Below are 23,149 nucleotides of genomic sequence, written 5' to 3' on the forward strand. Positions count from 1 at the left end.
TTTTCAGTCGTGATAATTTATTTAGCTTTAATCCATGTGTCTGACTTGTGTATATTTGTGTTCTCAGCTGAGGCAAAGGATCGGGTGGTGGAAGCTACTCTGTTTCTCAAGCAGGAGGGAGGTGAAACACCCCTGACTCAGGGAGAGGGAGCAGGTGAGTCTGTTTTGAACAGTAACTGTGTTTTGTTCACTAGCCGTTATGATAATGAGGCTAGTGACCATTCTGACCAACCTTACATGAGCCGATATAACACGCCACAATTTAGGCTAGAAATACATTTTATTGCAATTATGAGTTTAGTGTATTTGGGGAAGACAGTTATTTTATTAATTTCCTTTGCGTCTTGTAACTCCAGCTGCTGCAGTGTGCAGTTTTGGCTTCTGCAGACATTCCAAGTGAAATATTTTGAAATGGCTAATATGCCAAGTAATTAAAGGACAAGGCAGACGTGTTTTAGTATGTATTTCATATAAAGCAATAGAGATAAGCTTGTATTTGTTTTTATTAATCTTATTATTTTTCATATGTTTGTAGGAGTTTCTGCACCATCTTCATCTGTGATGGACCAGGCCTCAATTGATACTCAAGACTCTGATACAGAAAAGAAAAGTGAAGGTAGGGGTTGGGGGCTTATTTGGAAGCACTACATTAAGAGAACAATTTCATATATAAAAAAAAAGAATAATCATTTAAATGTACACCCTATGTATTCCCTAGGTCTTCCTCAGGGGGTGGAGAATCAGGACTCTGAACAGTTTTTCCGGAAGGTTCTGGGTGTGTCTGAAGTATCTACTTTGGAGGGCATGAAGCCCATTCTAGAGGGCAACAAGGGAGAGCTCAGCCGCAGTGCTTTGCCACAGAGACCTCTCCTCTCAGGTGAGCGTACAGGGAGAGGGATCAATTATTGAACCGGTCTGAAAATCAACACCACTTGTTGGGAGAACTTTGTATAATGTAGCAAACGTTTGATAGGTTTCAAGTAAGTTTGTTTTGACCCAAAAAATATTTTATAGGGTCCCTGCCCTCTGCTGGAGTGATGGACGGTTTCCCAGGCCTTTCTCAGTCTCCATTCTTTGACATGCGGTAAAAAAAGCAATTCTACAATGCTCCAAATGTCATATTGTTTTACAAAGGTCTCTCAGAGAGATCATGCAGTGTTTTGTACATAACAAATGACCCTTGCTGCTGTACAGGGATCGAGGAGGAGGGCTCTTCAGTCCAGATGGTACAGAGGAGAGCCCCTGGGCCACTCCCTCTACTCCAGCCACCCCTTCCACACCACCCACCCCCACTGAGGCTGAGGGCGACGGGCTGTCCTACAACCAGCGGAGCCTCCAGCGCTGGGAGAAAGACGAGGAGCTGGGAGAACTCTCCACCATTTCCCCGGTGCTCTTTGCCAACACTAATTTCCCCACGCTCAGGCAGGACTATCCAGGTGAGTCTATGGCAGGGTTCCTCAAACGTTTTATATTTTGTAATGTTTTTCAGGCCAAGGACCCCCACTACATGTTGTATAAAATTGTGTTGCAGATTAAACGTTTTCATAGATTTTATAGACTTGTTTAACAACGCTATCATTGTGTAGTGTTGTGTTGGATGCATGTTAATGTGTATTGTAGATCTGCCGTTTTCGGATAATGTTCCCCTCAGAATAGGGAAGCTAGGGTTCAAGTGATTAATGTAAAAAAGAAAAAGATTCGCTCCTTCTGTATTAACTCTGAGGAGGTCCCGGACCTAGCCTGGCTCCAGCCCCTGAATCGCTAGCCACATTAAAAATTTATGTTCAGGCGATTAGGGTCTGGTGACTCTCCCGTAGGAGATCTCAGACTCGGTTGGAAATCCAACCGACCAATCAGCGTCGTTTCAACTCGATGACGTCAAACAACAGTGCCGTCCAGACACAAACAAACATGGCTGCCCCCGCTGCGGTAACTCACGGCCGTATCAATCTGGCTATTAAATCGACGTATGATAAATAATTTCTTTACAGACACGAGCGATTTTATAAACATCATCATCCGACATATTTTACCGCTTTTGTTTACATACTAGTAGCGCTCGTTGGCTGTGTTTGTTTGGTTAGCAAACAGGATAGCCATAGCCACATGATTGACACAATGCCGTCTGCTTTCCTACTATTCTGATTGGTTGGTATGAACCAATCACCGAAGACTGCCTCTTTGGCAACGCCCATCCCAGAAACGGCTGTAGATGGGAGGGCGTTCAGACTGAATAATGGAGTGAAACGAAATGAAATTCAGGCTGAGTGTCAGGCTATCCCGGACCCCCTTTTGAAGGTCTCTGGTCCATGGGAATTGACCTAAAGTTCTCACTGGCATTGGATTTATGCCTCTGACTGAACCAGCAATTTGACATACAGCAGTCCTTAAATCAACCCGTGATACAGCGCTTTGCGTTTACTCTGTTTCAGACTGGGCCAGTCGTTGTAAACAGATCATGAAGATCTGGAGAAAGGTATCGGCTGCTGACAAAGTTCCTTTTCTGGTAAGTTGTCTGAACTTTTCATTTTAAAAGCCATTGGGAAGTCATTATGTAATCCTTTATTTTTAGTGCATAGATGTAAAGGGACATGAAACCCTAGGCTGAGTGTTGTAGTTTGTTTTCCTGCACAGTTTTAAAATAATAGACGGGTAAAATCATGGCAGGCTGACCCTATACCAAAGAAAGATCTTTATTATTCTCAAGATGGCCAATCCCACGACTCACGAGAGTGTGTTGCTGATACAGACGGGTCTTGAACAAAGATGATAATGGAACAGGAGGAAATTAATAATTATCTTTATACATTTATGTCTGGAAAAATCCCATTTCAACATCAACATCTTTGGAACACATGTGGCTTATGAAGAATGGTCCAATATTTCCTTAATTGTCCATGGGGGAAAATAATTGCTGCTCATTCAGGCCCCTTTAATTACCTCTATCCTTAGTCAAGTTAGAAAGTTATTCTCTGACTAAATGAATGCCCCACATTCAGACACGCATGCCTGTGTGTCTGTCGTGGACACTGAATGTAGTACTGAAGTACCAGCCCTCTCTTTCGGTTTACACTCATATGGAATAAGTCGGTGGAATTCAAACAGTTTCAACTGATTTAAAGTTTTGTGCTCTGGCTAGGTGGAAGTCAATACAAGCAGAAAATAGCCTATTTGTAGTGGATAATCGTGGCCTACACAAGAGTATCACACCACTTTAACAAAAATAATACCTGATTTCTAAGTGATCGCCACTTCACAGCAGCTTCAAGGGAAACGTCTGCAAATATTTGTCTAATGGTTGATTTTTCATGTTTAGCAAAAGGCCAAAGATAACCGAGCAGCTCAGCGGATCAACAAGGCACAGAAGGCAAGTGGAAGCTTCACCTTGCATTATGAAGAATGAACTGTACAAACTCTACACTGAACCGTGTAGAATTGTTTGTATCCAGGCCGTTCTTTTGATCCTTTTTCTTAGAGCTGTTTCTATCTTTGCTCTTCTTACAGCAAGCAGAGAGTCAGGTATGCAGGCCGATCAAGGTGGAGCCAGGGCGGGTGAAGACAGAACGGCCCAGTCTTCACCTCCAGATCCCTCCTCCTTCAGGATCCGTGTCCACCCCTTCACAACCCAGCTCTGCAGAGAGTCCCTTTCCCTTCCACCCGGATTCAGGATCTTCTCCTGCCTTTTTCCCCGACGGTCCTGTCAAGACTCCGGGGTCGGCTGAAATCCGGACAGATCCCTTTGCCAAGCTCCCGCCTCAGTCGCCCCATCCTCAGTCACACCCAAGTAACGCCTTTTCCCAGGCCGGGGCCAGTCCCTTGCAGGCCTCATCCTCAGGTTATCCACCTTCCGGCCCACAGGGTCCTCCTCAGGGACGTCCGGCCAGCCTCGGCCCTTTCGACATGCAACCAGGGACCCCGGGAACGCCTCGGCGGGCCCAGCAGGTTGACCCTTACTTCAGATCTCAGCTGCAGCAGCAACAGGGTCACCTGCCACATCAAGGCTCTCAAGAGTCCTTAGGACCCCCAGAGAGCCCTCGGTCACGGGGTGGTGGGCATGGGGAATCGCCTCTATTCTCCCCACCCCACAGCACCCACTATGGAGACCCTTTCAGAGGCCAGTCAGGAATTGGACGGCCAGAATATGTCTCAGCCGCATCCCCTTCTGCGGTGGCCTCCTCACCTGGTGGTATGGGGCAGTACAGGGCCGACATGAGTGCACCTTCTCCCCGCTCTTCTTCGGTCGGACGGCCTGACCTAGCTGCTGGCTCCCCTGCTGGCATGCTAGAGTCCGGTGACGGTTTGTTCAAGGCACCTATGACGCCACGGATGCACCAAGGGGAGGGTGGGGCACTTCATCCAGGAGCTTCCCCCGGCCACCCTTCTGAGAGTTATAGGCAGTCTCCCTCCGCTCCGTTCTCTGACCCGTACGGCCAGCCACCGCTCACTCCGCGACCTCAGTCAGGTGGTAGTAGCTCCCCTGTTCCCCAGAGACACGCTATAACCCAACCAGAGCCCTGCTCCAGGGTGCCCTCCAGCCCCCAGTCACAGAGTAGCTGTCAGTCTCCTCTCACCCCAGGCGGCCACTCCAATGACGCTTACTCAGTCCAGTCTCCTGCTACCCCTCGTTTTCAGTCTCCCGACCCCTACTCGGCGCAGCCGCCCTCGAGGCCACAATCTAGAGACCCTTTTGCTGCTCTCCATAAGCCACCTCGTCCCACCTCTGCTGCCCCGGATGGAACTCCCAGTTACAGAGGCTCACCACATCCCAACAATCCACCGCCCCCCGCTCCGCCCACCAACAACCCAATGGGTGATCCTCTTGCTGGGAAGCCCTCCGCTCATCCTTCATACAGTCGCAGTCCCAGCTATCAAATGACCCAGCAGCCAGCACAGATGGCTCAGGCTCAGCTACAGCTACAGCAACCTCAGCCACAAGCACAGCAGGCTATGGGGGCAGATAACTTCAACTCCAGGGTGCTGCCGCCTGCTGGAGCACAGGGCCCCACAACTGTCCGCCCTCCAGAGGCATCTCATCAGCCAGCTATGCCAGGCACTCAAGAAATGCCTGACATGTCAACAGTGCTGGACCCCGCCTTAGTGGGCCTCAGCCCCTCTGAATTGGAGAAGCACAGACAGGTATGTTAATTCATACACAGAAGATCTATGAAAAGTCCATTGTCATTCAGGTTAAAGAAGTGCCACTAATGAATGTTACATTCACCTTGCAGCGTCAGAAACTGAGGGAGTTCTTAATTCGACAACAAATGCAAAGGAACTCCCTGAGACAAGAGAAGGAGGCTGCTGCTGCTATCAGTGCCGCCCCTGGCTGGCCTGGAGCAGAAGTAGCAGGCTTTCAACAAGACAAGGCCCATAGGGCACCGCCACCTTATCCACAGGTACACATTTGTTGTTGCGACAAACGTAACATTAAGCATGTGTAGTTGATGTTTACTGCTCTTTATTAACTTTGACTATTGGTTACTCTTTTAGGACCGTATTGCTGCTGCTGCTGCTGCAGCCCAAGCTGCTCTGGCAACCAAGATACCGATGACTGTTGTTGGCATGGAGGACAAGCACATTCGTCCTCCACCTCCAGGAGCCCCTGGGATGATGGATCCCAATGCACTACGGTAAACATGTTCAATTAGTGAGGCTTGTGTTATACTGTTTTATGTAGCACATTGTCCTTTAAATCTTTGTGTAAATTAGATTTTTTATTAAAAAAAAGGACGTATTGTGTGATGAAAACAGAAAATACATTTGGTGGCATAATACATGGACATAACACACAATACTACACACACAAAAAAATCTTTATGAATTTAATACTTAGGACCCGAATGTAAACGAGACCGCAAGGCTATTCTTTTAGAGTGTTTGACTGCTGTGTTTGCTGTGTTTGACTGCTGTTTCACATTTCTGTCGAATAAAGTATTCAATCAATTATTAAGCAATCAAACCAAACATTTCAAGCGATTTGACTGTTGCTGACAGATTTCCAAGCAGAAATGTAGGCTACAGTGAATGGAGAGTCCAGTCGACTGTCTGCAGAACTTTGCCATTCGTAGATCATTGTACTAAAGTATATTATAGTGTATCTCATTTCATAGATAAATGGCTGATCTGTGACTGTATTCGTGTGTCTGCTATCTATCTGCGACGAACCACCCCGGTCTAGGTCCGCAGGCCGCTCATCTGGCCAATAGGAATTCTGCTCATGAACCGGGCTTTACACTGAGCAAATCTTCTCCTAAGACGAGTGACAGATGTAACTGCATTCGTTATTTCTTCCCAAGATACTTTTACATCATGTAAAATGATATCTTCTATGAAAAGAGTTTGACATCTACTGAAACCCATCTAGCTTAATCAAAGCCTTCCAATGTGTGGTAGATGACGTGGAATCGTGTCAGACTCGATCCTTTCACATGTATTTTCAAAATGACTTTGATCCGGTTTGGTGTACGGAGCAGCATAGTGTCTGTGCCGCTAGCGCTCCTTTTATATCCTTTTCCCGACCCAAACTTTTAATTAGAGGATAAACCCCTTGAGATGCGTCGTCTTGTTTTCAACGGGGTCCTCGGGCACAACACACACACACACACACACACACACACACACACACACACACACACACACACACAGTGAGTCAATGAAAAGATCTAACACACACACACACACACACACACACACACACACACACACACACACACACACACACACACACACACACACACACACACACACACACACACACAGTCACACACACACCAGTGAACATCCCATAAACATACACATAAGGGCTCTCCCACCATCCCAGACCACACGACAGCTGCTACCCATGTCATCAAAAGAGAGAACGAAAAACAAATACTCTCAATTGTATAATGTAGTAATCAAGGACATGGGGATTTAAGAAAAGCAAGCAAAGAAGTCTCGAAGATATGAAATGAGGTAATTGATCATAGTGAAATAGGTTGCTTACTCCAGTCTGATGGTGCTTCAAACTTTAAAAGAACGTCACTGGCTGCTTAGTTTGATTCCTGAGACCTTGTTTGAGCATTCCTCAAGTGCTCCGTAATATATGTTTTACACATTTCCTTATGTATTTCTCTTACAGACCATCAGGGCCCACACATCCCCAGGACATGTATAGCCGTGCTCCATTCCCTCCTCAGTGGCAAGGCCATGGTCCACGGCGGTTCCCACAGCCGGGCATGGAGGCTATGGGCCCGAGGCACCATCTGAACCCTGCTGTCAACATGCAGGCAATACAGGGCATGGCAAACCCTCGTACCATGATGCCAGGTTCAGGAGGAGAGGCCATGCAAGCCATGGGGCAGGGACCCCCGCCACAGTTCATCGAATTGAGGCACAACTCCCAGAGATTGGCCCTGGGACCCCAGTTCATGCCCAGAGGGCCCCAGGCCAGACCACGTCTCTATATCCCTCAGCAGGACATGACGGCACCTTACGCTCATCAGCAGCATCCCATAGCTCAGACTGTTGACACTCAAGTAGAGGGATCTAATGACTCACAGCTTGGTGGATTATCCATGTTACTGCCACAGCAGCAGCAGGCTCCTGGCCCCTCACAACAACAGCAACAAGTCCAGCCTCAGGTCACCAGTGCCAGCGCCAACACTCCTAGCATTCAACAGCAACAACAGCAGCAGCTTCCACCACCCAGTGCTGAGGCCCAGACAAGCTCAGTGGACCCCAGTGATGACCTACCTACTGACCTGGAGGGACTGGGCGACGCCCCTGGAGACGGAGGGGTAGAAGACGAGGATGACCTGGGCAACCTAGACCTGGACACTGACAAAGGAGATGATGACCTGGGCAACCTGGACAATCTGGAGACCAATGACCCACACCTGGATGACCTGCTCAACAGTGACGAGTTTGACCTGCTAGCTTACACCGACCCTGAACTAGACCAAGGAGACCCCAAGGACGTGTTCTCAGACCAGCTCAGGTTGGTGGAAGCCGAAAGTGTCAAAGTGGAATTTAAGCCCAAGGTGGAACCAGGACAGAAGTCGCTCACCACGGCCCCTACTGGGGGCTCCGCTGCTTCACAGCCGCCCTCTGCAGAGACTATAGGTAACATCAAAATCAAGCTGGAGGCCCCACAGACCACGGTGAAGGATGAAATGGGCGAGGCTGTGTCCATGCTACTTGGTGCGACAACGCCCAAGAAAGAAAATGGGTCTGCGTCACTCAGTTCTGTTCGGCTCGGAGGACTTCAATATCCTTTGCCAGGCCAGGGTGATCCCCTGTCTTTCACCCCGGCCACTCATCACTCAGACATGGGGAATGATCTGCCTGATGTCGGGGGCCAGCACTCCCCTGCTGTGGATCTGGCCAAGGTTGAGAGCTCTTTAGATGGCGAGTTACCTCTTCTGATCCAGGATTTACTGGAGCACGAGAAGAAAGAGCTTCAGAAGCAACAGCAACAACAGCAGCAGCAGCAACAGCAGCTGAGCTCCCTCCACCAGGAAGGCATGGCTGCTCATATGCATGGCATCCCAGGACAGCAACCTACCCCACAGGCACCTGCTCACATAATGCTGCAACAGCACCACCGCCCACCACCCCAGGCCATGATGGGCCAGACGGGGATGGTACCCCGACCACCACACATGCTGCTGCAGCAACAGCAGAGGCTCATGGGACCTCACATGGCCATGGCTCAGCAGCAAGCAATGATGAGGATGGGGCAGCCAGGAGCGATCCATCCAGGTCTCAATCATCAACAGCAGCCACAGCAGATGCTCAAACAACCCCCTCTGGCCAACAACTTCTTCCCTGATAAAGGTAATCACAACTAGAAAGATTATATGTGGTAAAATGTCATTACAAATCGCAAAATATCCTTTTAACAGACTGTGTTAAAGACTGCCATCAGTGGCATTATATTGTGGTGACTGTCACAGAGAACCCAGGAGTCCGGACAACAATTGGCCTATATCAAGGCGTTTTATTTAGAAAAGGAAGAGGGGACAGTTATAGGGTTTCTTCTCAGTATCTCCTGTATGGACAGTTCTCTCTCTCTACCCCTAGGTGGGGCGGTTCTTCCGTCAGTCGCTGGACCTTGTCTCGGGACTCTGCGGCAGATAGGCGAATTCAACAGCGATATAATATAATGCACAGTGTCTCTCTGTCAGTAGACGGCAATATAATATAATGCACAGTGTCTCTCTGTCAGTAGACGGCAATATAATATAATGCACAGTGTCTCTCTGTCAGTAGACGGCAATATAATATAATGCAGTGTCTCTCTGTCAGTAGACGGCAATATAATATAATGCACAGTGTCTCTCTTCCAGTAGACGACAATATAATATAATGCACAGTGTCTCTCTGTCAGTAGACGGCAATATAATATAATGCACAGTGTCTCTCTTCCAGTAGACGACAATATAATATAATGCACAGTGTCTCTCTGTCAGTAGACGGCAATATAATATAATGCACAGTGTCTCTCTTCCAGTAGACGACAATATAATATAATGCACAGTGTCTCTCTGTCAGTAGACGGCAATATAATATAATGCACAGTGTCTCTCTTCCAGTAGACGACAATATAATATAATGCACAGTGTCTCTCTGTCAGACGGCAATATAATATAATGCACAGTGTCTCTCTTCCAGTAGACGACAATATAATATAATGCACAGTGTCTCTCTTCCAGTAGACGACAATATAATATAATGCACAGTGTCTCTGTCAGTAGACGGCAATATAATATAATGCACAGTGTCTCTGTCAGTAGACGGCAATATAATATAATGCACAGTGTCTCTCTGTCAGACGGCAATATAATATAATGCACAGTGTCTCTGTCAGTAGACGGCAATATAATATAATGCACAGTGTCTCTCTTCCAGTAGACGACAATATAATATAATGCACAGTGTCTTTCTTTCAGTCGGATCCACTGATAGCGATATATAAACGGCAGTTCTGTATTGCTACTCAGCCTTTCTCTCTGGCTGTGTACTCGGGTCGCGATCCTGTCACTCCCTTTCCCTACTCCGTATGATTCAGATTATCCTCCTCTTCCTTGGTTCTCCTGCTTGCAACGCTTACAGGTTACACGCGCGCTCCCAGTGCGCATTTAGTGTGCTGTCAGTATACGCCTGGGGGGGAATAAGACAGAGGGGTCAGTATGACAATTCAGCACAGTGGCACAGAGTGACAGTGAATTAGTGGTTTCTCGACTCACCGCCCTAGCAGTCTCTAATGACTTGCGACCTCACCCCCCGGAGTGTAATCTGCTCTGAGGCAGAGATAGCTCAGTTTTGTAGTGTCAGTTTTGGGCGAATGCCTGTGATGCGCATCCCAGCTGGTCCAACAGGTGACGGGGAATGTACCTGGCTTCCAAAACCACTCCCAGTGGTAGGTGGGTTCCTCTCCTGTCTCTCTGCCTCTGCTGGCCTCCGGGGGTATTCTTACCTGGGCGGTGATTTACCATCGAGACACCACAATATATATACTAATATGGTTGTGTTTTGTATGTATTGCAGATTTAGACAAATTTGTTACTGATGACATGGATCCCATTGCCAAGGCAAAGATGGTAGCGTTGAAGGGTATCAAAAGAGTGTTGGCACAGGAGCCAATGGGTGTCCCACCAGGCATAAACAGGTACTTGTATTATGTCTATTTTTTCATTTATATGACTTTTACTTTGGATTTGTGCTCCTCATATGGTCACGAGAACCCCATACCAGTACAGCCGTTTGTTCTGATTTCAATTGTTTTCTTTCCCAGGCAACAAGTTTCTCTTCTTGCCCAGAGACTGGCCTCTGCCCCAGGAACAGATGCACAGAGTCAGCTTGCATCTGGACCACCTAAAGTATGTTTTGTTGTTTTTTTTAATTATATAAGCCAGTTTTTGCTCCTACTGAAACATGGATGTATTTTGTGGTTGCTGGTTGTATATTTTCTGTGTGTGTTTCTAGGAGGGAGAAACCAGTGATCCAATGCTGTCAAAGCCCAATCCGCCCCAGTTTGTGCAAGGAATCATCAGTATGTTTTAGTCAAAATATGACTTCATTTGTCAGAATGGATTCCTCCATATTGTTTTATAAATGTCTCATAAACTGGTTCTCTCTCTTCCACTTCAGATGACGCTGAACAGCACCAGTATGAGGAATGGCTTCTTCACACTCAGCAGTTACTCCAGATGCAATTGAAGTTTTTAGAGGAACAGATTGGAGCTCATCGCAAGTCTCGCAAGGCACTGTGTGCCAAGCAGAGGACCGCTAAGAAAGCTGGGAGGGAGTTTGCCGAGACTGACGCAGAGAAACTCAAGCTGGTTACAGAAGAGCAGAGCAAGATCCAGAAACAGCTGGACCAGGTATGTAAGCAAGCACCGCAGTGCAATTCTTTAGGCTTCTTTGTTGTTTCTGAACAACGCTCTGAATGTTTTTTCTTTCAAAAAATCACACCTGTGTGAAGTGAGGGGCGCTCTTATCATCATGACGTAACATGTCTATTTTCTCAAATTGTCTATTGCTTTGTTAATGGGAATGTGTATGACCGAAATAGCCAATTTGCTCGTCTACATATCGCGTAAATTCTCCATTCATTGTCAATTGGGAATTTAAAAAATACTGATTTGCTCATCTACATTCTACATATGATGTAAATTCTCTCTTTTTAAAAGAAAATATATAATAATTTTTGTTTTTGTGGCTTTTGCCTTTATTTTATATATGTTATGGTGGGACAGACAGTAGGCTGACAGGAAATGGGGAGAGAGATGGGGGGAAGACATGCAGTAAAGGCCGTCGGGATCGGGAGTCGAACCCGCGGCACACTGCCAGACTGGATTACCAGCCAAGGTGCCTGGACCACTGAGTCATGGCCCAGGCCAAATTCTCCATTCATTGTCAATGGAATTTTGTTAGGACAAAAATACCGATTTGCTCAGACTGACACATATGACGTAAATTCTCCATTCATTGTCAATGACATTTTAGGTTTGTGTTAGGACAAAAATCTATAGCTGCCCCTCAAAAATGTGTTTAAATGTGTTTAACTTTTGCCCTTTCATAACCGCAAGCTGCAGTTCATCATAGATCCTGTGGGCGGAGACATTGTATAGCTTAGCCATGAATTTGAAGTTTTGACTTTCATATGCCCTTTTATTGAAAGGATCAATAACATAACCGTTAATTCCAACATTACATTTGATTGTGTCGTTATAAAATCCGGAGATCAGTAGTAACAAATATTTTAGTAGACTACAGCAATCTCAGCACGATACTTAAAAATAATAATCAGTCAGACAAAGCGCACTCGCAAATAAAAATAGCAGACAAGAAACCATGCATGCAACTTTCTTAAAAAAATAAGTAGGCCTAGCTTGAAGTTAAAATGAAATATTGTCAACTGCAAATAAGACATGATTTTTTTTGGAAAGATTACAATGAAAGTATTACTATAATCAACTTTATTTTACAATCATATGTCGTATGTTCTCAACATCGTTTCACATGTTGTGTTTTAGGTGCGTAAACAGCAGAAGGAACACACCAACCTCATATCTGAGTACAGAACCAAGCAGCAACAGCACCAACAGGGCTCGGGTCTCCTGTCACCAGGGCCCTCCACGCAGCAGGGCCCGCCTCACATGCTCTCCAAGATGATGGGCCAACAGGGCGCTCCGATGATGGGCCAGCACCCTGGCATACTGCCACAAGGTGGAATGCCAGTCAGGATGCCTCAAGGACAGCCCTTCATGGGAGGAGGAGGCCAGCCCCAGCACCCTGGAGCTCTGGGAGCCAGAGCCCCTGTTCCTCCTGGCGCTCCTCCAGGGTTTTTCCCACAGGGGGCTGGAATGCAAGGAGCAGACCCCAGGCTTCTCCAAGAAAGACAGCTTCAACACAGGATGCAGATGGCCAAGCTCCAACAGCAGCAGCAGCAGCAACAGGTGATGATGGGTCAGCAACCGATGCCACACCCAGGCCAACAACCTGGCATGATGACTCAACCACAGCCTGGCATGATGGGCAACCCACTCATGGCCCAACAGCAACCAAACATACAGGGAATGCTGCCTAACCAGCCCAATCAACAGGGCATGATGCAGGTGTCCCAGGGCATAGTTGGTCAGCCCGGAGCCCAGCCCATGAACCAGCTTCCGGGCATGATGGCAGGTCAACCCGGAATGATTGGGAACCCACCCATTGGGCCTCCTCAACAGCAACAGCGGCCTCAGATGTTGTTGGGACAACAGGGATTGGTTGGATCTCCAGGTCATCCTGGCCTCAGGGGACCTCAGGCACAGCTAACGCCACAACAACAGAACATCCTGGCCCAGCGCATGCTTTTGTCTCAGCAGCAACAACAGCAGAATGCTGCTAAACTCCAGCTACAACAGCAGCAGCAGATGGCACAGCACAGACAGCAACCAACACAGGGCTTAATAAATCAACCAAACCAAGAGCAAGGGGCACTCTCTCAACCCTCTACCCCTCAGATGAGTTCCTCCCCTTCAGCAGCAGGAGGGAATAGAGTCACACCGCAACCACAGGGTGGTGCTAACGAGGGCTCGCAGCAGGGCTTTCCCCAGGATGTTCAGAACTCTGGCCCAAAAGACGGAGGGATCCTCAGTCCTGGTCCTGCCACGCCGTTACAACACAGTGGTCCCTCCACACCCAGTCAGTTGAGCCAACCAGGCTCTACAGATCAGCAGAATGAGACGGGACAACAACAACAACAGCAACAACTGCAGCAGCAACAACAACAACAACAGCAGTTACAACAACAGCAGCAACAACAGCAGCAGCAGCAACTTAATCAGGCCCTAATGGCCCAGCAACAACAACAGCAAAAAGCTCAATCTGTACCTCAGCAACAGGCAGGTTTTCTTGGAAACCAAGTACAACCACAACATCAGCAGCAACAACAGCAAGTTCAACTCCAGAGGCAGATTTCCCTCAACGCTGACAAGACTGGGCTGGTCAAAGTCAAGGAGGAAGGGCAGCAGATGGAATTCTTAGTACAACAGCAGCAGCTGCAGCAACAGCAGCTGCAGCAGCAGCATCAGCTTCAGCAGCAGCAGCAACAGCAGCAGCAACAACAACAATCTGGTCAGAATGCTATGCAACCATCACAAGAGCCCAACATACAACAACAGCATGAAGGAATGGGCCAGATGCAGAGTGTCATGGGGCAGAACCCCCTTGGTCAGACTCAGCCTGTTATGATGAACCATCCTAGTCCACAACAGCAAGCCCTCATGGCTCAGCAACAGAAGCAGCAGGCTATGATGGGCATGATGAGAGCGCAGCAGCAGCAAGGGATGCTCCTGCAGAGGCCTGGGGTTCCATCCGGACAGATCCGCACCCCCATCAACATCCAGGCTATCATCGCCCAGAACCCCCAGCTCCGCAACCTTCCCCCAAACCAGCAGATCCAACACATCCAGGCCATGATTGCCCAGCGGCAACTCCAACAGGGCCAGATGCTGAGGATGTCCATGGCCCAGGCACAGCCGGGCCAGATGAGACCTCAGATGGCTCCGGGACAGGTGGGACAGCGGATGCCAGGCATGGAAGGGCAGCAGATGCCATATGGTCCCATGGGGAAACCGGGAGCATTGGGCTCTCCACAACAGCCCGGCATAATCGGACAGCAACCGGGTGTTGCTCCTCATATGCAGCAGGGATTGATGGTACCTGGACAACAACAGCAGCATTTACAATTGGGGATGATGCAGCAACAGCAGATGATGAGAGGACAAGTACCTATGGTCAGGCCCATTTCACCTCGCCAACCGCTGCCCAACTCTCCTGGCGACCCTCAGCGCCATGCCATGGTGCAGGCTATGGGGATACGACCACCCACGCCCAACCAGCAACAACAGCAAGCCCAAATGGCAGCTGCAGCAAGCCGCTTGCAGGGGTCTCCATCCCATTCTGGCTCTCCGAGGGGGCCAGTCACCCCGGGCACACCGTATTCAACGCATGTCTCGTCTCCTTCCGTTGCCGATGGCGGAGCTGGATGCGGGAGCCCGTACAGTCAAGTCAGGGCATCCCCACTCAGGTCTCCAATGGCCAAGAGTCCACTTGATAACCCAAGCCTGAAAGCAGAACCTCAGATGTCAGGAAATGAAATCTCTCATATGGCCCCAGTTCCTCCCAATGGGCCGCAGCAATGTGACAATGCCCAGAGACAGCCTCCACAGCACGGGGCCCACGCCGCTCGTCCACAGCCTGGTTCCAGAGAAGGGGACCTGTGTAAAATAACCCTGCAGAACATCAAGCAAGAGCCAAGAGAAGTGCAGTGCGATGGTGGAGGAGGAGGTGAGGCTAACCCCGGGGCTATAAAGAGAGAAGCCACTGGTGAGCTAGTGAATCCTACTACTGGATTTGTAGATGCTGGGCATCAAGGTGCGAGAACGGAGACTGGCCAGCAGCTACTCCAGAAACTCTTGAGAACTAAGAACCTGCAGCTGGCCGCTCAGAGGCCCTCTGAAGGCATCCACAATGAGATCAATGGCCACATCAACAGCAAACTGGCCATGCTGGAGCAGAAACTACAAGGGACCCCACGCAATATGGAGGCAAGTATTGGTCCATGCATTCATTCAATATTTATACTCATTAAGTTGATGGGAAATGTTCGGCGAATGCTTAATAATAAGCCATGTTCTCGACTCTTCACAGGATCTGCAGTCCATCACGAAAAGAGCTCCCGTAACAAAGGCCAAGCGCAGCAATAAGCCTGCTGGGGACCGAGGGCCCAATGCACGCAAGAAGAACAAGAAGGAAGAGGTTGGAAAGAGTGCTGAAGCCCTGGTGAAACAGCTGAAACAGGTCAGATCATTACGGTCTGCCTGCTTGTTTGTTTTAGGGGTGCAACAGTTAATCAAATTGCCTTTTCTGCTATTTTCATGTCATGAAAGGTGCTATTTTCACTATGGCTGCATGACACAATTGTGCAACAAAGCTTAATTGAGATTTATGAATGGAAAAAGTAATGAATAGAATGATCGCTATGAAGATAATTGCTAGTTGCAGCCCTCGTTTGTTTGTGTTTGAGTGGTTGATTTGAAGATCTTTAACCCTGCAGGGCCTCTCTCTGCTGCCCCTGATGGAGCCATCGATAACGGCCAGTCTGGACCTGTTTGCCCCATTCGGCAGCAGCCCTGCCAATGGCAAGACTCAGTTGAAGGGCTCCTTTGGAAATGCCGTGCTGGATAACATCCCTGACTATTACTCCCAGCTGCTCACTAAGGTAGTAACAAGCCTTTTGTTGAATTACTGATGTGTATATAGCGACGTATAATACACATTAGGTATGGGACATTTAAAAGGTTAGCTGTTTAAATGAAGGACATCCTGGATTCTGAAGGACTAATTGACAGAAGGTTTTATGTAATTAATAAATATGTCAATATGTTACAGAATATTCTCCCTACAAGCTTGAAGCTTCTTTAATCCGTTTTTCCCAAATCATATACACAATCTCCTGATTGTCACATGCCTTCTTTTTTTTTTTGAGGACTACACAAGTTGCAAGACTGAATAATATGTTTCATTTTGGATCCTGTTATTAATAGTTGTACTATTTGCAGAGGTACTGATGCTGCTACTTGTCTTTACAGAGTAACCTCAGCAACCCACCAACTCCCCCATCTTCATTGCCCCCTACACCACCACCCTCGGTGCAGCACAAGCTGCTCAATGGCGTTACTACTGTGGAGGACATGTCTGGGGGCCAGAAAGAGACCCAAACTACAGAGGATGCTATGGGTAAGACTTTTCCTTGTTCCTTATAACTTCCTTATCTGCAAGAAAACTCAAACCACAACGAGATGTGAGCTTGTAGATCTGCTATTTTTTTGCAGAATATTTGCCCATGTTCCTCAGACGTTCTCCCTTTTCTAGCAACACAGAATAGGGATGGTTATGTTCATGTTGTTAAATGTGCTCCAATTTGTCTTTTCTGTTGCAGAAGAGGTGAAGAGTGTGGACATTCTAGCAGCTCTCCCCACCCCGCCGCATAACCAGAATGAGGACATCAGGTACAATATGTAGCCTGTGTGTTTCCATGGTATGATGACACTTTCCCTCTGCAGTGTTGCAGCAAACTCACACAAACGTCTTCCTTTCAGGATGGAGAGTGATGACGAGGACGCCCCAGAAAGCATCATCCCAGCTTCCTCCCCTGAAAGTAACGTAGGTGAAGAGACGCCACGTTTCCCTCGGCTTAGGGAACCAAAAGAGGAGGAGACGGAGAGAGCAATATCTCCCATCATCCCCCTCATACCTCGATCTGCGATCCCAGGTAGGACGCTGACAGCAGGCTGTCTTAATGAATAGTTCTAGCCACAAAAATTAATTAACCACATGAACTCTAGTGTCCCTATTCAGTTTGTTGAGAATACGTTGCAACCCGACGCATTGTGAGCTTATAGATGAGCTGATTTTTGCCAAAGGGATATCAGGGGTTGACACGAACGGTTGCTGACTGCCAAGTTGATAAATAAAACATTCAGGCAGGTGAAGTTCACTGTAAAGTGTAAACGCAACACAAGATGTCTGTGGAATTTTAAATAATTCATATTGTATAGCATAAATATTCAGGTATGTCCAAGTCCATACAGCACAGCCCCAGAATTAGCAAATTAAGTAAAAATGTAATTACCGGTATGCAATTAATAAATAATGATATTAATAATAAATAATAATATTTTACAGAATGAATATTCTCCCTACAAGATTGAAGCTTCTTTACTCTTTCCCCCCCTAATAATCATGTACACAATCCTTCCTACAATAATGTCTCCTGATCATCACATGCTTTTTAGAACTACATCTGGCCATTTACCGTTGCAAGCCTGAAGGATGTAACATTGCTTTCCTTCCGTTTAGCATTTCCAGAGAACAAACCGCTAGAAGCAGCTGATGGCAACAAGATGGTCTCCACATCCAACCACTGGGACAAGGCCAAGAACAACGAGGTGTCAGTCACCTTCACACTGTCATCTGCAGCAGCAAAGGTACAGTGAACAAGAACAACGAGGTGTCAGTCACCTTCACACTGTCATCTGCAGCAGCAAAGGTACAGAACAATGAGGTGTCAGTCACCTTCACACTGTCATCTGCAGCAGCAAAGGTACAGTGAACAAGAACAACGAGGTGTCAGTCACCTTCACACTGTCATCTGCAGCAGCAAAGGTACAGTGAACAAGAACAACGAGGTGTCAGTCACCTTCACACTGTCATCTGCAGCAGCAAAGGTACAGTGAACAAGAACAACGAGGTGTCAGTCACCTTCACACTGTCATCTGCAGCAGCAAAGGTACAGTGAACAAGAACAACGAGGTGTCAGTCACCTTCACACTGTCATCTGCAGCAGCAAAGGTACAGAACAATGAGGTGTCAGTCACCTTCACACTGTCATCTGCAGCAGCAAAGGTACAGTGAACAAGAACAACGAGGTGTCAGTCACCTTCACACTGTCATCTGCAGCAGCAAAGGTACAGTCGGGTACAGTCGTACACTATGTAAACAGGCAGTGAATGCCATCACCTTTCTATGGGAGAAGTGAGATTTACTTCCCCCTTTGGCCTACTGAAACATGGATCTTTTAGGCCTGTTTTGATGGAAGCCAGTGATCCACATTTTTAAGGGATGGTGTCAGGGCATTCCACACTTTGCTGGCTGTGCTGTAGAAAGATAATTTACCCATGTTTGTTCTATAGGTGGGTGTTACCAGATCGTTGTTGGTGCTCCCTCTCGCATAAGGATAACTCTTAACATTAACTTCTCTCTCTTATTCCTTGTTCAGAATCTGAACCATGTCATGGTGGCGATGGCCCAGCTACTTCACATACGGATGCCAGGTTCCTATGAGGTGACCTTCCCTCCCAGCCCTGGCACACCTGGCACTGCCATGCCAGGAAAGGGCCCTGAACAGCCAGGTATTTGTATAACGTGATGCAGACCCATGTATTTCTAGGACTCGGATGTTATTAAGGCACGACGATAGATTCAGTGAATAACGGTGTCCTGATGGTGACATGGTGTTTTATTATTTTCCCAGGGGCGCTTTGTGTAAAGGACGGTGCTTCACAGAGTCAGGATGAATGGCTGAGGCAGTTCGATGTGTCCCTTCCAGGCTGCACTTTGAAGAAACAGGTCGATATTCTCTCACTCATCAAACAGGTCAGTCATTGCATAACTTTGCCGAACTCAAAGGTCCATATAATTCCTTATGATCAAAGGTGCTCTGAGACTAGCATCTTGTATGACACTCATTTTGTGGACTCTCATATACTGGTACTTAATTTTTCTCAGGAACTTTCTGAGCAAGAGGACAAACCGGTACAGCACTGTTACACCACCAATGTGAGCGACTTGGATGTGCGCCACCTTCCAATTATCCCCATAGAGGAATCTCCACCTCCTTCGCCCTCTCCTCCACCCCCTCCTTCGCCGTCTGCCCCAGCTCCCACTAGCGAAGCTGAAAATCCCACCAAGCCAGCTTCTCCCTCGCCTTCTCCCTCCAGTCCCTCAGTTCAGATCAAGACTGAACCTGAGCAGGAAGCTATTACTACTCCTGTTGATGCTGAACCAACAGATACCACGGAACCTGCTGCAGCTGCTCCAGAAACAAACACGGATACGGATCCAGTCGCTGCTGCCTCCACAGCTCTTGATCCTACTGCTCCTAGTGAAGATGCTTTAACCCCTGCTGCAACGGAAGACGACTCTGCAACCGAGCCAGCCCTCCCACCCAAGGATTCCCCAACCACAATGGAGGTGTCCCCTAAAGCCATCAAGCAGCGCAGGCCCCATTCTCCAGATGAGTTTGTGGTGCAGCCCAAAGTGAAGAAGTGGAAGGGGATTCGCTGGAAGCGCCTTCAGATTGTCATCACTATCCGCAGGGGTGGTTCCAAGAAGGAGAACAGCCGCGAGGTGTCGGAGCTAATGGAGCGCCTGCGCATCGCTCTTCGGCCAGACAAGCTGCCGCGAGACAAACGGAAGTGTTGCTTCTGTCATGAGGAGGGTGATGGAGCGACCGATGGGCCAGCTCGTCTGCTCAACATAGACGTGGACCTTTGGGTGCACCTCAACTGTGCCCTGTGGTCCACCGAGGTGTATGAGACGCAGGGTGGCGCCCTCATTAACGTCGAGGTGGCTCTGCGTCGTGGCTTGCGTACCCGATGCGCCTACTGTCAGAAAACGGGTGCGACCAATAGCTGCAACAGGTTGCGCTGTCCCAACGTCTACCACTTTGCCTGCGCCATCCGGGCGCGCTGCATGTTCTTCAAGGACAAGACCATGTTGTGCACCCAGCACAAGTTGAAGGCCAGTACTGATGAGGAGCTTAGTACTTTTGCAGTTTTCCGCCGTGTTTACATCGAGCGTGATGAGGTCAAGCAGATCGCCAGCATCTTACAGCGAGGTGACCGCATCCACTTGTTCCGCGTGGGTGGCCTCATCTTCCACGCTATTGGCCAACTTCTGCCGTCCCAAATGGCCAACTTCCATTCCTCCACCGCCATCTTTCCTGTGGGTTACGAGGCCACTCGCATCTACTGGAGTACGCGCGTGCCCAACAAGCGATGTCGATACCGCTGTCGCATCAACGAGACCGATACTCAGCCTCTGTTCGAGGTGCGAGTGCTGGAGCATGGCATGGAGGACTTGCACTACCGTGACAACAGCCCAGAGGGTACGTCCAGTAGAACTGTCCCCACTCATCCGTGTTCATCAGAGAAGGTGTGACGGCCAGCGTCTAACCCTGTCCTGTGTTGTTTTCTCCTCAGGCATCTGGGACCGGGTGGTCCAGGAGGTGGCTAAACTTCGGGACGATAACGGCATGTTGAAGTTGTTCACTGACCACGTCAAGGGAGAAGAGATGTATGGCCTCACCATCCACGCTGTTATGCGCATCACTGAGTCGGTAAGAATTTGAGAGCAAAGCGCTGGTACAGTTATTTCCCTTCTGTAATAAGAATAGTTAAGTATAATATACGAATACAATTTAACTTAATCTTAGCCCATCAATAATAAGGTTTTAGGGCCTCTACCTGAAATGTAGTCATCACGTCGTCCATCCTTCCGTCCGTCCGTTCACATTATTTGATTACTATTATTCTTGTGACCACTGAAGGCAATGTTTGGTTGACTGAAAGATGAATGAATATACATATTGTTACTGTCACCACTTAACTCTATATTCTAACATTTTTTGTAAATTAACGCCCTACTTGATCATACTACAGTGTCACACAAAAGTAAAAGTTCTGCAAGCTTGTAGATCTTCTATACTTTTGATGCTTTTTTTTATATTATTATCTTTTATTTGCTTTTGACATTTAATTTACATACAGTTGTAAAATGCAAGTTATAAATATATAAATACATTTACTAACTGAACAATTACTGACCCTTCCCCGACCATTCCTAGTACAAGAAAACTATCAAGTGCATGATTTACTTTTGATGCTTGAATTTGAATCCTGAACAGCAACATTTTTAGACGTGGGTTTTCCTCCCGAGTCCTAACGGAGACAAAATGCACGTACTGTATATAAAACTCATATATGTGTTTGTGTGTTTAGTTGCCTGGAGTAGAGAATTGCCAGAACTACCAGTTCCGCTACGGCCGCCACCCTCTGATGGAGCTCCCTCTCATGATCAACCCCTCTGGGTCTGCCCGCTCGGAACCCCGGGTCCTCACGCACTGCAAGAGGTGAGAACAACATCCTGACGTGGTGTGGCACACAATGCTTCAAAGTAAATGACCCCACTTAAGACCTGTATTTAGGCATGTCACAAATATTACATAACCGCCTAATCACAATTATTTGAGATTGCAATTATTTTTGCATAATCTGCAATCGGATCCGGATCCTTACAACACGTCATATTTGTGACGTGTTGTAAACTTGTAGAATCTAAAGTAGTTGATCTACAATAGTTGATCTACAATTCTCCGCTCCCTCCATTGGCTCCCGGTCGCTGTCCGCACAGAATACAAAACTCTGATGCTGGCATTCAAAGCAAACAAAGGCATGGCTCCCCCATATCTCACAAGTATGATCGTACCCTACAAACCCTCCCGCGCACTCAGATCAGCCAATGCAGGGAAGCTGGAGGTACCTTCACTAAAAACGCCGGGACACCGCTCCACACGTCCCAAACTCTTCTCCCTTCTGGCTCCAAAACTATGGAATGCACTTCCCATCACAGTACAACTGCAGCCTCACTCCCAATCTTCCGCCGTAGTCTGAAAACCCACCTCTTCAGACTCCACCATGGCCCGTAGCACTTGCCCTAGCCTAGCCCCTTAGATAGCATTTTATGTCAAATTAGATAGTATTTTAGACAGACTTATAGCTTGTTACGTAGACAGCACTAGAATTGCATTTTATGTAGTCATAGCACTTTATAGTACACATGTATATTGTATAATATATAATATAGTATAGTATGTATAGTTGACATAGATACTCCACTGTTACGTTCTTAGTTTATACATGATTCATGATAACTACTTTTTATATTATGTGATGTATGACATGCTTTTGTTTTTGCTTAAATGTAAGTCGCTCTGGATCAAGAGCGTCTGCTAAATACCTAAATTGTAAATTGTACAATGTAGAATCTAAAATGTGTAACCGCCACAGCCCTACTTGTATTCTCATCTCGTCTCTGCCTCCACAGGCCCCACACTCTCAACAGCACCAGCATGTCCAAGGCCTACCAGAGCACCTTCACCGGGGAGATCAACACGCCCTACAGCAAGCAGTTCGTCCACTCCAAGTCCTCCCAGTACCGGCGGCTGAAGACCGAGTGGAAGACCAACGTGTACCTGGCGCGCTCCCGCATCCAGGGCCTGGGTCTGTACGCCGCCAAGGACCTGGAGAAGCACACCATGGTCATCGAGTACATCGGCACCGTCATCCGCAACGAGGTGGCCAACCGCCGGGAGAAGATCTACGAGGAGTCGGTATGCTGACGGTCACAATTATCCCATTCTGACCTGAGATCAGATTCATACGAGGTTTCCACTGGACACACACTGGTCTGATTAACCCATTCTGACCTGAGATCAGATTCTAAAAAATGTCAGTCGTTCTTCGATTTTTCAAAAATAGCAGACCTACAAGCT

The 23,149-nt window shown here is 47.7% G+C and overlaps 1 protein-coding gene across 6 annotated transcripts in view; it reads left to right on the top strand.

Annotated features, from left to right (window-relative positions):
• kmt2d (lysine (K)-specific methyltransferase 2D) overlaps positions 1-23,149 on the top strand; it is a 44,692-nt gene that overhangs the window by 16,785 nt on the left and 4,758 nt on the right. For 5 of the 6 annotated variants that reach the window (XM_080764259.1, XM_080764262.1, XM_080764261.1 and 2 more), the window contains exons 25-52: positions 68-154; positions 536-616; positions 719-877; positions 1,015-1,084; positions 1,195-1,436; positions 2,433-2,506; positions 3,317-3,371; positions 3,509-5,136; positions 5,229-5,396; positions 5,491-5,630; positions 7,121-8,817; positions 10,531-10,651; positions 10,778-10,862; positions 10,969-11,035; positions 11,134-11,366; positions 12,522-15,581; positions 15,685-15,834; positions 16,091-16,255; positions 16,626-16,773; positions 16,976-17,045; positions 17,136-17,308; positions 17,896-18,023; positions 18,815-18,947; positions 19,070-19,191; positions 19,324-20,704; positions 20,799-20,935; positions 21,597-21,727; positions 22,702-22,987. In XM_080764259.1, coding sequence (XP_080620385.1) covers positions 68-154; positions 536-616; positions 719-877; positions 1,015-1,084; positions 1,195-1,436; positions 2,433-2,506; positions 3,317-3,371; positions 3,509-5,136; positions 5,229-5,396; positions 5,491-5,630; positions 7,121-8,817; positions 10,531-10,651; positions 10,778-10,862; positions 10,969-11,035; positions 11,134-11,366; positions 12,522-15,581; positions 15,685-15,834; positions 16,091-16,255; positions 16,626-16,773; positions 16,976-17,045; positions 17,136-17,308; positions 17,896-18,023; positions 18,815-18,947; positions 19,070-19,191; positions 19,324-20,704; positions 20,799-20,935; positions 21,597-21,727; positions 22,702-22,987 — 10,991 coding nt within the window. The remainder of the gene's footprint in view (positions 1-67; positions 155-535; positions 617-718; positions 878-1,014; positions 1,085-1,194; positions 1,437-2,432; positions 2,507-3,316; positions 3,372-3,508; positions 5,137-5,228; positions 5,397-5,490; positions 5,631-7,120; positions 8,818-10,530; positions 10,652-10,777; positions 10,863-10,968; positions 11,036-11,133; positions 11,367-12,521; positions 15,582-15,684; positions 15,835-16,090; positions 16,256-16,625; positions 16,774-16,975; positions 17,046-17,135; positions 17,309-17,895; positions 18,024-18,814; positions 18,948-19,069; positions 19,192-19,323; positions 20,705-20,798; positions 20,936-21,596; positions 21,728-22,701; positions 22,988-23,149) is intronic. The other variant, XM_080764264.1, reaches the window with a different exon arrangement.

Source organism: Protomyctophum bolini (assembly GCF_963924005.1).
Source record: "Protomyctophum bolini genome assembly, chromosome: 5".
Classification (NCBI taxonomy): domain Eukaryota; kingdom Metazoa; phylum Chordata; class Actinopteri; order Myctophiformes; family Myctophidae; genus Protomyctophum; species Protomyctophum bolini.